At 37.0% G+C, this 17,083-nt stretch overlaps 2 protein-coding genes and 1 long non-coding RNA gene across 15 annotated transcripts in view; 1 reads left to right on the top strand and 2 right to left on the bottom strand.

Moving 5' to 3' along the window:
* Window positions 1-6,059, bottom strand: part of CALCRL (calcitonin receptor like receptor) — a 65,047-nt gene extending 58,988 nt beyond the window's left edge. The window contains exons 1-2 of one of the 2 annotated variants that reach the window (XM_010713340.4): window positions 5,927-6,059; window positions 2,047-2,453 (exon numbers count right to left, since the gene is read on the bottom strand). The gene's annotated coding sequence lies outside the window, so the exon portion shown is untranslated. Of the gene's footprint in view, window positions 1-2,046; window positions 4,094-5,926 lie in introns of those variants that run through there. The other variant, XM_031554129.2, reaches the window with a different exon arrangement.
* Window positions 568-8,539, top strand: LOC146543924 (uncharacterized). The gene is made up of 2 exons (XR_014884273.1): window positions 568-1,441; window positions 4,081-8,539. It is a non-coding gene; the product is annotated as an uncharacterized LOC146543924 (long non-coding RNA).
* Window positions 7,714-17,083, bottom strand: part of TFPI (tissue factor pathway inhibitor) — a 184,584-nt gene continuing 175,214 nt past the window's right edge. For all 12 annotated transcript variants that reach the window (XM_085227624.1, XM_085227623.1, XM_085227625.1 and 9 more), the window contains 6 exons: window positions 17,005-17,043; window positions 15,990-16,166; window positions 15,125-15,220; window positions 14,544-14,639; window positions 8,356-8,538; window positions 7,714-7,997 (listed from right to left, as the gene is read on the bottom strand). In XM_085227624.1, coding sequence (XP_085083750.1) covers window positions 7,888-7,997; window positions 8,356-8,538; window positions 14,544-14,639; window positions 15,125-15,220; window positions 15,990-16,166; window positions 17,005-17,043 — 701 coding nt within the window. In that variant the 3' untranslated portion in view covers window positions 7,714-7,887. The remainder of the gene's footprint in view (window positions 7,998-8,355; window positions 8,539-14,543; window positions 14,640-15,124; window positions 15,221-15,989; window positions 16,167-17,004; window positions 17,044-17,083) is intronic.

Genomic DNA, 17,083 nt, shown 5'->3' with positions numbered 1-17,083 from the left:
GTATCCTTCTCTAAACCTGGATTGCAATACTCAGCCCACAGAACAGTGCTGCTGTCCCTGAGCGAGCTCCATTTTTTAGCCAGGTAGCCACAAGTCACCAAGAACAAGACATATGGGTCTGTTTAACAAGGAATAAAAAAATAAAAAAATAGGCAAAATTTATTAAAAGAACAACTGCCAGTATATCACAGTATGCCAGTTACAGGATGGGTAACGTCTGTAACCACAATAAATAATTCCTTCAACATAGAAAAACCCACACTGAGGAATATCCTGCCCTTTGACAGTCAGTGGAAAAGTTCCCACTGGCTCTCAGCAAATTAGGACTACAACAGTTGCATTGTATTGGAACAAGCATATTCAAAGGGTAAAACGCTACATTTCTCAATGCAGAGCAAAAACCCAGATGATCAGAAATTCAGAGTATGGCAACATTTGAACAGGACAGACATAAAGCCCTTCTCCACCTTGCCACCCACACTGTATGTTCAGGTAGTCAGTTTTGTACAAAACAACATGGACATTTTTCTGCAACGCCATCTTGCTTGATTCAGTACCACCAAGCGCCTTTTGTGCTGATGGTTTTTGAAGCTGGATAAAGACTTTGGAATTGCTCCTATATGCAGTCAAGTCAATGACAGTTTAAGCAGATTGCAATAGCAAATACTGTGAAGATACACATCTTTATTTTTAATTGAGCATTTCAGTGTGCAGCATGTGTATTTTATAATAAAACATAGATTCAAATATTGTCTCATTCATATTTTTCCAGAACCAGCATGCCTCCACTCAGCACATCAAAAGGACCTCAGAACACAACATTCAGGCTTCTAGCACATCATGAACCTGAACAGTTTTAAAAGGTTATACGCATTATTGTTGCAAATGTATGACACAATCCTCAGGATGCACAATATTACTGCAAAGACTCAGCACTGACATATTTGTAAGAGCAAAATCCAGCCCCAAAGTATTTGGCACAAGTTTATTAAGGTAGAGAGCAATAAAACCACAGCTGATTTTTTTTTTTTTTTTTTAACTATTTCAACATAAGCACCTATGGATGACTAAAAGAACCACTGCAGATCAAATCCAACTGTGGTATCAAACCTATACTGGTTCCTAACTGTCCTTCAGTAATAAAATATCTTCTCCTGATTCTACAGATCCATTACTAGCCCCAACAGGAAGATGACCAGATGTAGTGAAGGCGATCATCATAACCACACAACTGCATTTTTCCAAACAGAATAAGGCATCTGCTTTCAGAAGATGAAGAAGTGGCAACACTCTCAACTATACAGTGGAAGGCATAGAACCACGCACTTCTCACTGACCAATAGCTTCTCAAGGCAATTCAGTAGTAGACAACTACCCTTCAGTAAATCAATTCAGTGAGTGTGGGAAAAATCCCAGCACAAGTATAAGCACTAAACTCAAGGTAACTTTTTCTCAAGCAAATAGATGCTTCATCTTTTCTGTCGTGTAATAACAACGCTAAATCTAACTGCAATAATTCGGATACAATCTCTTTTTAAAATAATAACGCCAGTAAGATTAAAGAGCATTCAGTAAGAGAATTTGCACCACTTTATCATCTAATTTGTCTCCTCTTGAAAGAGCTTCAGTTGTATTGGATTAGTCTCATGGACCGTTTTCAAATCAGGATGCCTCTAATTCTCTCCAGATGCAAAGTCAGAAATATGGTTAACTGATATTAGGGTTTTAGAAGGAAATCTTTAGGCGATGATTGGGATTTTTTTTTTCAATCTTTCTACTTATTTATCATTGGCTACTTCCCCAAATATACATTAAAACAACACCGGCTATAAAATCAGCTCAGGATTTCAGTAACTAAAAATAAACGAAGCTTTTTCCTGAGACCCTTTTCTCTCTGCAGATCGCACAGCACATGCTGAGGTTCACGTAAATGCATGCAAACACATCTAACTCTTCCCTCTAACGTACGTAAAACCAAACGCGTTCAGACGGCACAAACACATCGTTTTTAGGTGAAACAATGAAACTGTTTTGATATGTACTCACCACGCGGAGTTGCTCCGAGCTCGGTCACTTGGATCCCCCTTCCCAGCGAGAGTGGAGAGCTGCTCCTTCGCCTCCCCCGCCGGCCGGCTCGGAGCCGCGCAGGCGCCCGCAGGGCACGGTGCAGTCCGAGAGCCCGACAGAGGAGCGCGGCTCTGGGCAGCGCAGGGAGAGGTTCAGCTGCTAAGTGAGGAGCGGCGGCAGCAGCGAGCCATCAGAGCTTCCTGTTACATCACCGAGACCCCGCCCGCAGCCCGCGTTAAATTACTCTTCGCGCTCATGTGGCGTGGCCCCGGGAAGCGAGGCTCTTCTAGGGTTTCGAGGAGCTGCCCCGTTCTGCCTGCCAGCGTTGCTCCTGCACCATTCCCGAGGTCTGCTGCGGTTCGTCCGCCAGCCGAAGGTTCGCGCTCCTAAACGAGTGAGAAAAGACTCGCTCAACCTACAGAAAAGAGCACGCTAGAAGACTTGTCTCACTTATCTTCCTCCTCACGCTAGACCTAGAGAAACGAGTCATTAAATGAACGTTTCTTCAGAGCCAAAGAATTGACAAGCTGCAGTCCTCCAAAATCTCAGTGACCCGACTCACCTCTGCTGACACTGCAGGGCTGCATCGTGCCCCAGAGTCAGTACGGAAAAATTGTATAGAGAAATACTTGTGTCCCTCAAATACAAAACTGTGCTACGGTGCAGAGTCACATTTAAATTATGCACTTGCTTAAACTGAGGAAGTACCACTTAAATATAGTAATGTTGCTTCGGTATAACATTAAGTAAACGAGCCTTTGAAATACCAAGGATACGAAAAAAGCAGCACATTACTACTGCAGCCCCGAACTCCAGCTATACTTAAATAGCACTGATTCCAAAGCATCCAATACAAGATGCCCAGTTTGAAAACTGCTACAGCTCAAGACAAAGCAGAAAAGCTGACAATCCTTAGACTAATTGCAAAGAAGCTTAGATCAGGACCTAAAAATGTTTCGTTGAGGGCTTTTACTGCTTCCTCTTTGAACAACTGATACTTGTGCTACAGACACAATCTGTGCTCTCCAAATCAACAGATGCCATGTACACACAGCAGTGCTACACTGAACAAATGGGGAGATCATGCAGCATTGATCTGAAATACTAGGAACACCTACAACACCAGTAATCTGCATGGGACACATTCCAGAAAGTCATGTTTTCCTAAATGGTCATCAAAATCACAATGATTTAATTTGCTCATGAAACAAGTTGAAGTATTTCTACTTGCTTCTTAGTACCCACTGTTAATCTGCTATTTTACCAGCAGAAGCATTTGTGGAACATGCAAAATGGAGAAGGGAATACATCTGGACACTGAAAACCCTTTTTCCAAAAATGAAAACAGCCAGAAACCCAATCCAAAGCAAAAACAAAAACCAAGCCAGGATCACAGAAGTCTGAAAAAGAGCAAAGGGAAAAAGAGAACACTTTAAACTCGGTCACTTGTCAGTATAAATTCTGAAATTGCGCTCTGGGGCTACTTAAACAGCAGGTATGAATTTAACGCTCATTTGGCACATCCAAATTATTGGTGCTTCTAAGATCTTCCATCAATGGGAGAATGAGAGTTATAATCAGTAAGGAATGAAGAACTGGCATTCTAAACTTCTAAACAATGTAAACAAAAATAAGACAGGGATTAGATCTGACTCTGAGTAGTAATTGTCTGAATTGTCTGAAATAAGCAAAGTCACCTCACGTGGTGGAATTTCATTAGAAGTGAGCCTGGCTGCATTATTTTAGAGCAATTAGGTCTGGGTAAGAGGCTGCAACATGGTACATTAGAGACTGTAACCGAGAAAATAATCCATATATTCCAGCTAAGTACATATGTTTGGGACAGGCTCAACATCTCAATTAATTGCAGAGATTTATTACATACACCACATTTGATATGGCATGTCAAATTGAGCAGTTGTGTGGGCTTTTGTTGTTGTTTTTTTTAAGTTCTAATTTCTTATACTCTACTTATTTAGCTGTCACTGAAACTTTTTTACTCCCACTCTACAGGTATTTGAGACGTCTCAGCTGGTGTAATTTGCACTTCAAAAACACGGCAGGCCCCCCGCACTACTTCAGTTACCCCTTTTCTCTGGCTGAAAGGCATGTGAATTACACCATATAACTCTCCCTGCTATCAGCAGCGTGGGTGGGAACACTTCAAAAGAGGCCTAAGAAACAGCAGACTGTGCTTCAACCAAAGCTTAAAACTTTGGGATGAAACATTCAACTATTTCCACTTCTTATCACGAGTTTTGATCTGATCGGAGAAACTCAAGAATAAATAGTTTTCATAATGAGGGCCTATGAAACTCGTGCTGTGGTTGTTACAAATGCCTCTCCCAGGCGATGAAGGAGTAGAGCAGAGCAGAGCACAGCAGTGCCCAGGCCAGGACCCCGCCGATGCAGGGGCCACTGAGCCGCACCTGCCAGCCCTCTCCGGCTGCGGCGGCCCCGGGGCGGTGCGGCGCTGCCACCTAGCGCCCGGCTGAGCATCTGCTCCTCTCTCCCTACATCGGGCCCGAAGGACCTCGCCGGCTCGGGAAATCGGGAATAAAGATGTTCTCCACGGGGACAGGACGTTGTCTGCCCATCTCCCGCACGATCCCGTAAACGGTAAAAGAGCTCCGTGAGAAATAGCCTCAGTAACCGAATGAGAATCGCCACGGGTTCAAAAGAAAGTTTCCCTCATTTGGTAACATGCTGCCTATGAGCCAGAGTTCATATTCAAACACTGAAAACCTATAAACGTATATCCAAATATGATTCTTTCCCTGAAGATACCGTCAAATGTCATCTTTATGTCTACATTAAAATGTTTCAAAAATGGATTCTAGGAGGATGAAAACATCATTAAACTCTAAATAAGCATATCAGTTTTGAAAAGGAAATCGATAGGAGATGCAGGTAGAAAACTTTTGTATGGAAAAAAAAAAAAAAAAAAAAAGATACAAGGGATAGAAAGTAAAAGTAAAAAGGAGAAAAAAAGAAGGGCATTTGTTCCATCACCTGCATGGACTGAGGACACATACCAAGTTACACATGAAAAACCATCCAGCCTCTAACTTCACTGCTTCAGCTTGTTGTCTCCCAACACAAAATGTGGGAGAAGTTTCCCACCAATGTGCATACTTGTGCTGAAGCAATGAAAGCACAAACTGGAATGAATTTTCTAGATGAATGGACTCTAGTTTATTAAAAATGTACATTGTAGCCTGTGACTTAGCTTTACATTCTAAGCTCTTCACCATTCTGACATCTAATTCCCTATCAGTTTTTCCTTGTGCTGTGGCCCAACTATTCCCCCATTACATTCAACATGCCTTTGAGAAATGCAGTGATCTCATTATTCTTGCATGTGGTTGTTACGCAGTTATTGAAAATACAGCAGTGAAAAGAAATGAATGAATCAGAAGAACGTAAAAGTGGAGGTAATAAAGATACAATCAGATCGTACCAGTGCAGACATTTTACAGGAAAAATTGATTCAGTGCATTATACAGCCATGCAAAAACAACATAAGGAAGACGGAGCTGGGTAATTGGTATGCGGCTGAACCCAGCACCCACATCAAATTTCTGATAATAATCAAATCAGTTCTTTTATAATATATAACATGCCAGTTTTCTTCCTCATTGCACTAAGTCTAAAAGGTAAATATCTTTGTAATGTCTTTTTGGTTAGCACAGCTAATTAATGTTGAGATGCCGTAATTCAATAGTCTTTTTCTGTCCCACCAATGACAGAAGAGATCCCTGAAATGATCGTTTGTTCAGTTACTGTTACCGCAGAATAAATGCATTTGTGGTTTCTATACTGTATTGTAACTAATGAGTAAGGGAGCATAGGGGAGTACCTGTTAGCCTTGCCTTAGCTACTGCAATTCTTGAAGAAGAGAAGACAGCACAAAGTGACTGAGCACACATGGCAAGGAGAATCTGTTAGTTTGCAGAACTCAGCAAGCAGGAGACTTAGAATGGGAAGCAGCCACAGAGCCAGGTTTCTACTTGGACAGAAAGGATGATTTTTCCTAGATTTCCGTGTTGGATTTGGTAGTTGTGGAATCCAGGCAGACAGGGGCAAGTTGCTGATCAAAACAGAGCCTGAGGAAAGAGATACTACCATGAAATGAGACCTGAATAACACAATATGTTTACAAACGCATCTGTTCTTTTTTACACATTTATCATAGAACAACAGAATGGTTTGGAGCGGAAGAGACCTTAAAGATCATCCAGTTCCAACCCCTTGGCATGAGCAGGCACATTTTTTACTAGATCAAGCTGGTGTTGAACACTTCCTAGAATTCAGCATATCTATTATCTCACAGAGAACTGACTTAAAGAAGATCAAATCACACTTGATAAATCCTAGATTAAGAGTCATTACAAGATTTGGGCACCAGAAATCACAATTCCTGTATAAAAATCTGTGGCTTTTACTTAGCCCCTTAGATTCAGGATGCAAAACTACTTTCATTTTCAGCAGTCAAGCTTATCCTCTTTGGGGAGTTAGTTCAAAGTTCACTGGGTACATAAAAACACGTTTTCTGAAATCACGTGCATTTCATACAGCTCAAGCAAAAGCAGGTTACTTCAGCAGAACATTTATATTCTCTCTTTGTTTTCCTTGCTCCTTGCTGTAGTGTTTGAGACTATCACAACTATTTCAGGTATTTATTTTCAAGCTACCTCTCAAAAATGGCGGTTTAAGTAACCTCAGTAGTCTTCAGCCCCAAGAGAAAATGTGATACATAAAAAAAAGATTTTCAGTATCAGGGAAGGCTGCAGGGTACTTCTAGAACCTTTCCAGGAAACCAGCTATTTTTGTTTTCCTTTAAAAAAAAGTCTTGCTAGATTTACCCAAGATCAGAGAGGTGCATTAGAGAACAGCAGGAACTGAACCACTGTCTCATGTCAGTCTTAAAACAAAAGGTAAAGCTTACAATAACAAGGAAAACAAAAAAAAACAACCAATGAACAAAAACAGAAGCAAAAGAACCCCCAAACCAAGCCAACAAAGTCTACTGTAAAGCATACATACCATTACATCTGAAGCAAATGTATGGATTTCCTCATCCGTGAACAGGGATTGTTCTGTTTTGTTGTTGTTGCTGTTGTTGTTTTTGTTTTGTTTTTAGTAAGAACACGTATTTCTACAAATTATTAACTTGCTAGCCACCTGTCTACTTCAGTAACAAGGATAAAAATCAATGAACCTAGCAAATAAATTTAACGTTTTTATAAATACCTGTCACCATCATTTCATACATTCACAACTGTAATACTGTCTTAATAGTTTCAATGAGTTCCTTCAAATTCACATTCATTGCACAATGGTTTAATTCTATGCACTTCAATGGAGTCACATCTATCTTGCATAACCTAAAATAAATCTGTTTAAAACTCTTTTAAACCTCTTTTAAGCAATAGATCTTTTCCAATCTAGGATTGAAATAATTGTGTATGACAAGTGATTACTCTTTGACAAGTTTTAAAGATCAAAATAGATCTCAGAAAAGAATGGGGAAATAAAGTAAATTGGAATCTTTCCTACTTTCTAATCATGAGTTCTACACCCACATAGCCTATTATGTTCCGTTTCAGCTTTAGTAATTACTGTCAAACTACATTTTAAGAGCTCTTTTCCAAAGTACAAGGCAATGTTTATTAACACAAATGAGGCATACATAATAAAAATATAAACAGCTTAATAAACGCAATCAAAATAATCAGTACAGTAAATATATTTAAATGGTGTATTCTAAAGGCTTTCATTCACAGCTGAACAGCAGTTTACTTCCCATTTTCATAAAAATTAAAGCTGTATTCTTCCACGGATGATTTCCTCTCCCACAGTCTTGAGCGACTGTTTCTTTTTTTTCTTGATTCTTATTAATCTTCTTCCATCTTTTTTTTTAAGGAATCCTGAAGGTAAAATGACAGAGTTAAGACAGCATGACTAACATTCACAATTATCCAAAATGAGACAAGTCTTGTTTTCAAGAAATATACTTGAGAAAAGAAAAGGGAACATTCAGTCTTACCTAAAGTCTTCATATGCCTGACCAATGTTAAGCAGCCGGTTCTGTACACAGTATTTTAGTGTCCATCCTTCTCTCTCTAGCTCTCTCTTCTGATTACCAGTTGCACTTTGCCAGTACTTTCAGCTACTACATTCTATCAGGCCAATACTTACTACTAAGAATTGCAAGAATATTTCAAGCCTATAGCATGCATAATACTTGCCTTTTATGACAGCCTGTGGCAATATCAGTTCCCATACCTTTCCTGCAGATTCTTAAACATGACTTCCTGGAGGTGAAATTATTTTCATTCCCACCACAACCACTGTAGGTAAATGGACGACATCTTCCAGTTGAGTAGTTGAAGAAAAACCTTGTCTCTTTAGCTCTACAAAGTCCTCTATCCATAGGAGTCATGCACAAAGAAGGGATAGGAGGTGGTTCTAGAAATACCAGAAAAAGCAAGGTTATACGCCACTGTCATGTTTTTGTTATTCTGATATTTTTCATGAGAATTGAAGCTTTCAGAACCTTGAAACATATGAAATTTACTGGCAAATTTCATTCTGTCCTTCTGAAAATCCAGGGTACTGAGCATAAGCATTTGTTATTTTATGACCATAAAAAATAACAGCAAATATTATTCTCTATTTCACTTAAAAAAGCAAACAAAACCTTACCTGAAAGCGAGATTTGGTTCATATGCATTTAGTGATAAAATCAATATTTCTGTGGTAGGAGATAATATTAAAATTCAATTGGAGGAAAATGCTTGTAGAATATGAAATGAAAGAACTGAAATCAGGACAGTTTTTTTTTTAAAGAAAATGTAAATATTGATGATAATTGAGGAATTGAAATTTCCAAATTACTGACAGATACTCTGAAATCATACAGAAGGGCTGCTCTGAAAGTAATGCATCCTATTTTATTCTATTGGCCCACTATGTCAATGATGGATGTCAGTGGTGTGGCACCAGAGGATGATAGCTTCCAAGTAATTTTTGTCACATTTTGTTGTCATGCAACAGATGGCAGCAGAGAGACAGTCTGACAAAATGGCTTCTGACATGGAAGTGTGTATGATGTAAGGTGAGACACCGAATTTCTACCTGTGGAAAAAATGGTACTCAATGACATTCATTGATACTTCTCAATGTTTCTGGAGCCCAAACAGTGTATGCGAGCACAGTGAGACATTGTGTGGTGCCTTTTAGCAGTCATAGCAAGTCATCTTCACTGGTGTAGATTTTTAAAAGCGCAGTATGCAAGCCCTTGTTCACTGCTGGTGAAAATGCATATAGCCAGTGGTGGTGATTACGCCGAAAAACAGTTTTGTAGCTGAGAATTTGCTCTACCAACTAGCACTATTGTGCTCTTCGTAGCACTCGTAGTTTCCAAAGAAAGAAAGGAGGCATTACTTTTGGAATGATGTACAAGCATAGCATTTTTAATGTAAGATTCAATACCTTACTGTTTGCTTTTTTTTTTTCTTCTGTTTTTGCTTGTTTGTTTGTTTTTTTAATGAATATAGAAAGCTTGACATAAATAACAAAATTTGTTCTACTGGAGAACACTGAGCAGTTATCAAGAAAATGCTTCTAACTTGCAGAAAAACAAACAATTGAATGCAAAGATTTAAGTGCTCAAAACAACTGCAATGCGGGTGATTTTAGGGCTGCTGTTAAGTTTTTACCATTCACAGAAGTCTGATGGTTTGTTTCTTCAGTGTTGCTGCAAGCGAGATTATGAGAACTGAAATACCAGAAGATAACCCTAATTTAACCGAAGTACCTGTGCACTGGGGCAAATTCAAGCAGCTCATCTATGCCAGAATTCTCAAATCTGGAGAAACTGTTATCTACCATCCTGGAGAGACTCATAAACAAAAGCACAACTGACATATGGTTGCTGTACAGAAAACAAAAAGATGAACAGGAACCATTGTATCAAAAGTTATGAGGGGTCTGAAGGAGTGCCGTTTTCCTTAAAGAAGCTGCAGAGTTGAAATAGTTGAAGTCTGATTGCATAAAAGGACAAGTGAAGCTAATTAAATTGTGTACTTGAAGTTAGAAAGCCATGTAGCCAGCAAAAGTTCTTCAGAGGAAAGACCAAGTTAAAATTTTAGGAAATAACTTGGGTTACAACAGAACTGAAGGCATCCTACTTTTCAGAAAAGTGGGAAGCAGGTGAGTTACTGAAAGCAAGAAGTCATGAGTTAACTTGAGCAATTCAAGAAGCTGAAAAGGAAAAAAAAAAAAAAAAAACCAAACTGAAAAGAATACACTACACTTTATATTTGGCTTATATGTATCTGATTAAAAAGGCTTGTTTGCTAAGTATAATAGCTGAACAGGCATGGTGAAAAAACTACGAAAAATTGCCAAAAAAAGAAATAAAAAGGTAACTTACGGAAGACAGGCAAATTAAATTATTAATATATTCAGAGCCATATTAGCAATAGTGTACTATTCAAGAAGAATGTTGCAAATGCGAAAGCTGAATCATGAAATGGTATTTCAAGTCAGATAAAACTAGTTTCAAGTTACGAAATAAGCACTAATTAATTTCCCTGTATTACCTGTGACATTATTATAACAGAATGTGAAGTTTATTTTTGATCCAGAATACGTGCCTACAATAGATATTAAATCTACTGCCCTATTTGTAATGCAGACGATAGATAAATTGATGACTGCTGGTTTTGGTATTGGCTCTCTGGGAACTCCTGTGCCTAGAAGTAATGACACCATAGCTGGAAGGAAACTAATAGTCAAAAGAAATTTTTTAAAAATCAAAAAAAAAACAACCCAACACAACAAAATGTGCTTACCTATTTTATAGCAATACTAAGGCTTTCCAGTGATAAAGGGGGTAAATTAAATTGTTTTGTTAATTATAACAGAATTTAAATATATACTTCTAATATAAACTCCCTGTCTGGTATGTGGATTCTCTAGAGAGATTCCCAAGTCCCCTAAGGCAGGTGTTCTCAACAATTAAAGCTTTTGGAGCATTGCTAACTGATAAGTAAGGACTGTTTATAGTATGTATAAAGCAACTGGCAGAGTGGTATCCAAATGCTTCTCAGAATCCCTGTTTCTAAAGTTTACGTATTTTATTTTGTTTCTAAATCTGTTCTGTGCCTAAAAAAGATATTATTGTCTAGATCACCAGAAAAATGCCCAAGACGCTAAAACATTATTTCTGCTCATCTGCAAAATATCTGCATATTCTTCACACTGACAGAAGCAATCAACTCCTGAAGAAAACCTCTTAATTTTTTCATATAGCAAAATTCTGAAAATTGTTGAAATGGTTTTTTTTATCTCCTAGCTTTTCTACAAGGAAAAAAAACAAAACAAATGAGCAAATCCTACAAACGACAAAACTGCAGAGACTAAGGGATATACATTAAAAACAGAAAAAACAAACAAAAACTGCCAACACATATCCCACTACCAGAATTATTTTCCCCAATGTAATCATTAATTTTGTATAAGTTAATTACATATGTCAACTTCATTGAGAGATTAGTCCAGATAGAAGTGTTTTTGTTTTTTAATTTTCTTTGCTCTCAATTTAGATTATGCTTTACGAATACCACTTTTATACTGCAATTAGCATTATTCATTACATTTCACATACCAACATATCAACATCTTTTGGATCATACGAAATCACAAATTAACAAATGTCATGAAATGCTTTCTAACTTCATTATGTATGGAGTCACATGGCTGATCTTATGGCATTTGATTCATTTTATACAAAATCAAACCAATACTTGCACTGACATCAACAAGGCCATAAGACTGTCTTCATGCTTGTGCTCATCCTGTTTTGTTTATCCCAAATATCTCATTTAAATAGGTTTTAAATATCCAGTACCAAGCTCATAACCCTTGGATTAGCTATGCATATTATTTGCAAAAAATATGTGATAAAAGTCAGGTCATGAATGGGCATGGCAAAAAAGAATTCAGAATTCATATAGGTAAATGACATCTAATAGCTTCCTACAAGTTGCTACCCAAAAATCTTTCAAAGCTCACAGTTTTAAACACAAATCTTAAAATATTGCCTTTTCTTCAATCCCAGACAGCCTCCCTCTGATGTAAACAAGAGATATGGTCATACTTAGGAATTTATGAAACATTTGCAGTTAGATATGGACTCATATTTACACAAGAAAAAAAATCTCTAACTTAATTTGCAACAAAAAGCACTTTATTTCAGGCTTAGCTGGGGTTGAAGTGTGTGACAATGAACCGTTAATTAATTAAAAACATTAAAAGACGTTTGAAATGATCTTCATGAGCTAGATGAAAATAAGACGTACTCTATGCTCTTCCACTAAACACAGGATTGTGGCATACATGAAACTTCAGACTTAGTGCCAGATTTTTTAAATATTCAGACTTCAGTTTCTCATTCCAGTTACAGCAGAAGGATAATAAAACACTCTTCAAGTACACAAACTACTACAAACAATAATGAGTCATCTCCACTTAACAGTATTCTCTAGGCATAAATTGGTGCAGATCCATTAAAGCAAATAGAGCTATGTCAATTTATATCAGCAAAAGATATGGCCCTAACAAAAAATAATAACAGGAGCTGCTTCCTTCTGCCATTCCATACTTACTGAGTGGAAAGCTGACATTTGATCTTACAGCCCACTTAGATTTCACAAGCTGAGTGTAGTATATAGCACTCTTCATTTCCATAGGTCACTTCACTTGATCTAGAAATAAGAGTCTTGATTCTTGTCTTTCACATCCCTAGAATCTGTTTTAGATGACATCAGAAACATATTGACTCTCTGCAAGAAAGTTAATTGCTGGGAGAGAGCACTAGTCTTATGTTGACATGCCAAAATGCCAGTTTCCTTTGGCCTTGGAAGAGCTTTATCTGCTCAAGATGAAGAATTTTGCTGGAAATATATTAATTTGAGATTATGATAGAGTTATACATACCACCAGTAATACATATTTTTTTCTTGAAATCAACAGAAAAAGCATTTAAATTGCATGGTGAGGTGTTCTCAAATTGACAAGTCCTTGGAATTTTTTTTTTTTTGTAATGGTGGTCAAGTATTTAAAAAAAAAAAAAAGAAAATACATAGCCAGACCAACAAGCACCCAAAATATATATTGGTAGCAGATCAGCTACTTCATCTGTGCTTGAGAAGACAAGAATCAGACACTCCATGCCAAGCAGCTCAACTGAATTTTATATGTGTACAACTATATTCTCATCCCTCTCAGAGGGATGTGGAAAATGCATATTTGTGTGAAACAGCTCTACTTTGCAACTTCAGATGCTGCCTAGTGCAAGACAGACAAAGATTATGAAGTAGAAAGTAAGGTCTTCATACTTTTCACTGAATTTCAACAATCCTTCCAATTTCATGTTTCCCAGCTACACTGACTCCACCTACCCTTGTTACTGCAGCCTTTCTTCCACTAGCCTTCCAGTCTCTTACCCTCCCCAAATCTGCTTTACCTCAAAATTCACCATTGCTGATATAATCAAGAACATTTTTTTTCTTTTTTTCCCCAGTTTTCTCAAAGAAAACACAGTGAATAATGCCTCTCTGCTTTTATAGGTTAGTTGCTTTGTGGATCTGGGGGTTCATATTATGAGTAAAAATCTGAGAGCAGGTAGAATTCTGTATCAGTAGATTTATTACCAGATCTTAAACTATGCAAATATTTTTCAGTAAAATAAGCTGCCAAGAGGCTTATTGTTTTATACTCAGTCATTTTAATGGCAGAGTGCGTTGATGTTTTGTATGTGGTATAAGATCCAGCTATCTCAGAAACTTACCTTAAACCAACTGTACATTATCACAGTACAAGCAAAAAAAATTAGAATATAACATACATTGAAACTTCGTTAGACGTGATTCTGTCAAAGAGCACAGAAATGTTATTCCACATGCTCATTATCTTACAGACTGTATAATACACAAAGGCATTGATCAATGTGTAAACCATCATTCAACCCCCAAAAGTACAAGTAAGAGTAAATGCAAAAAAAGAACAAACAGAAATACTTGGTAAGAATGCTCAGTCTTTTCCCAATTGTTTCTTGTTTCCTCTTGCTTAACTGTGGATCATAAAAATGACATGCCTCAAATTCAATCCAGCTTTACAGTGTGAGCAAGTACCAGCAATCTATAGTGGAAATTATACTACATAGTAGTGCAAAAATACCTTGAACAGGACAAGGTGTGATCAGTATTTCACTATCTGATATCTATAGAAGATATATAAGTAGAAATACATTTCTTCATTTGACTTGCCCTGCTTACCAAAATAACTGACACAGATCAAAACCAATTCTTTAGTCTCAGATACACTGGAAAATAAGTGGAAATGGAAAAGAAATCAAGAGCACAGATAAAAACTGAGAGCTAAGAACTGCAAAAGTAAATTCTTACCAAATGAACTGGGAAACCGCTTGCGCACTTCCTCTGGGTGACTACTGTTCACAATATGGGACTCTTCCTCATTTGGAACAGTTGGCAACAAATTTACTAAAAGGAAAAAAAAAAAGGCAGGAGGGGGAATAAAATATTAAGTGATAGGCTATCTAGACACAACAAAGTACTGAAACTAAACTGTAATTAGTACCAATCTGATTTGTTACATGTTGTTATTAATACTACTATAAGACAGCATTTCTTCAAGTCCCGAAGGCAGAGGAAACTAATGTTTTAAAGCAACTTTAGGTTGGATTTCTTTTTCTCCTTTCATTTTATTTATGTGTGATTTAAATTAAACATGGTTTGGTACGGTTGTTATATTACTAGCAGACATTTTGCAGTGATGGTATGTTTTCAAAATATGTATTATTTACGACAAAAATGGCCATGAAGCTAGTTCTAATGTTCCTGGTTCACTATGCTTATGTATTTCAACCAATGAATAAATCCTCAGATAGACAATTAAAAGAGCAGGCAAGCCAAGGAGAGTTTGCATTAAAAACCAACAGCTATCAACAGCAAAAGTAAATTCTTACCAAAAATCCCAGGAAACTGATTGTGTCCTTCCTCTCGGGAGCTACTGTTCATACGGTCAGGATGTTCCTCATCTGGAACAACTGACAGTAAGTTTGCTAAAAGAAAAATGAAAGGAAAATAATGAGGAAAATCAGTACCACTAAAGCAAAGCAAAGCAAAGGAAAAAAAAAAAAAATCAACAAAACATTTTCTTTTTCAACTATAGCAATATAGCAATGGCTCCTCAACCTCCTGGAGGCTGTGGGTGAGTGAATGTATCTGTCCCATGAATACAACCCCGTGCCCTGAGAAGCAGAGAGGAGTTAGGAAACGTTATTGTATTCTGATACACAACAATTCGCAGGAATGAGAAGGACAGCGAAGCAAAAGAATGATCTGTGGTCATCTAAGTTGCTGTTTCATAGCTCAAGCTGTGCAGCTGAATCATTCAGAACTGAAAGACAGGTTCTTTGATGGGAAGGTAGCAACCCATGGTAGGGAAACAGTAAAAATAGAAATCTTTTCCTCACAAGATCTCTTTGAACGGAGTATATTCAGATGTATGGGTTAAAATATATACATGTGAATATTTTATGGCATTGTAAGGCCAAGCAGCTAGCATATCTAGATTAAAAAAAAAAAAAAGAAAAAAAAAAGCTTTATGTGGATGCAACCAGAGCAGATCCATTTCTCCATTCTCTGTCTTTCTCTGTCTTTATAATCTCATTATATACAAATATACAATTCTGTTAATTTCAGGTGTAAATTATTCCATTTCAGAGTCTCTTAAGCTGTTTGTTTTTTTTTCCCCCATGATAAACACCTTCAAAACACAATGCTGCTTATAGAAGAATAAAACTAAGAATAACAAAGACAACAACTTACGGTTGCCTTGGCAGGTAGTCTGGCATTCTTCTAAACTCCTAAAGTTGTTCTGGTTTCCTAGGCACCCACCATACTTGAATATTTCACATATTTTTGTCTCTTTGTTATAAAAATACCTGGAAAAAAAGCCTCGGCAAATTCCAGGGTCTTTCTCATGATAACAGAAGTTGGGCTTTTCTGTGAATCAAGGTAAATGATGAACAGGGTGAGGGAAGAAAAAAAACAAAATACACCAGATGCTAAGACAACAATAGAGTGGGAGGAAGTTGACATAATAAACTTAGTCACTTTAGAATGCAGACCATCTGTAAAATAAATGCAGTTCTAATGTACTGCTTTTGTTCTATGTAACACTGCAATATTGTGCTAGAACATTATAGGACATTTTCATTGCTTTTCTTTTTTTCAAATAACCACTAAATTATAAAGGAGTCACAATACTCATTTTAAGTGTTCTAAAATGAAGCTTTAAGATTAAAATTAATTTTTATTCTGATTTAAAACCAGATCATTTGAACCTAAGTACATATTCTTCCCATTTATGTAGTTGCTTTAATCCACATTGGTGTGAATTACACAGAAGGTAATGTTAAAATAAAAGGAAAAAGGATATAGCAGTTTTAAAAAAAAATACATTTTATCTGGGATTGCCTACCTCTTTAAAAGGACATAAGAAACTGGGAGGCAAAGCAACTGCTCTGAGTACCATTTTTTAGTCTAGTTCCTAATCTGCAATTATAATATCAAGAAAAATTCAATAAATGAATACTGCATAATTTGACTGAATAATCAGACACGATACCAAGCATTCTGGCAGCAAAGAAAAAAAAGTTGTACAATAATCCTCAAATGCTGATTTCTCAATGCATTTCATTTTCTTTCTAGATTATCATCTTAGAAACACCACGGAAGTAATAAAACCCATCTGGAGGTATTGGAACAATACATAATCTACCCAAAGCAGCTAAATACCTTATTGTATGTTGTCTAAGATTACTTATATAAACATAATTACCTCTCTTAATTTTTGCTAGCATCACCTCCAGAGGCAATTCTGCAATATAAATAAAAAGAAAAATATTCAATAAAAACAA

This window comes from Meleagris gallopavo, chromosome 7 (assembly GCF_905368555.1).
Source record: "Meleagris gallopavo chromosome 7, MGAL_WU_HG_1.1, whole genome shotgun sequence".
Lineage (NCBI taxonomy): Eukaryota > Metazoa > Chordata > Aves > Galliformes > Phasianidae > Meleagris > Meleagris gallopavo.
Note: the sequence above shows the minus strand (reverse complement) of the source record. Positions and strands in the feature narration are given on the sequence as shown.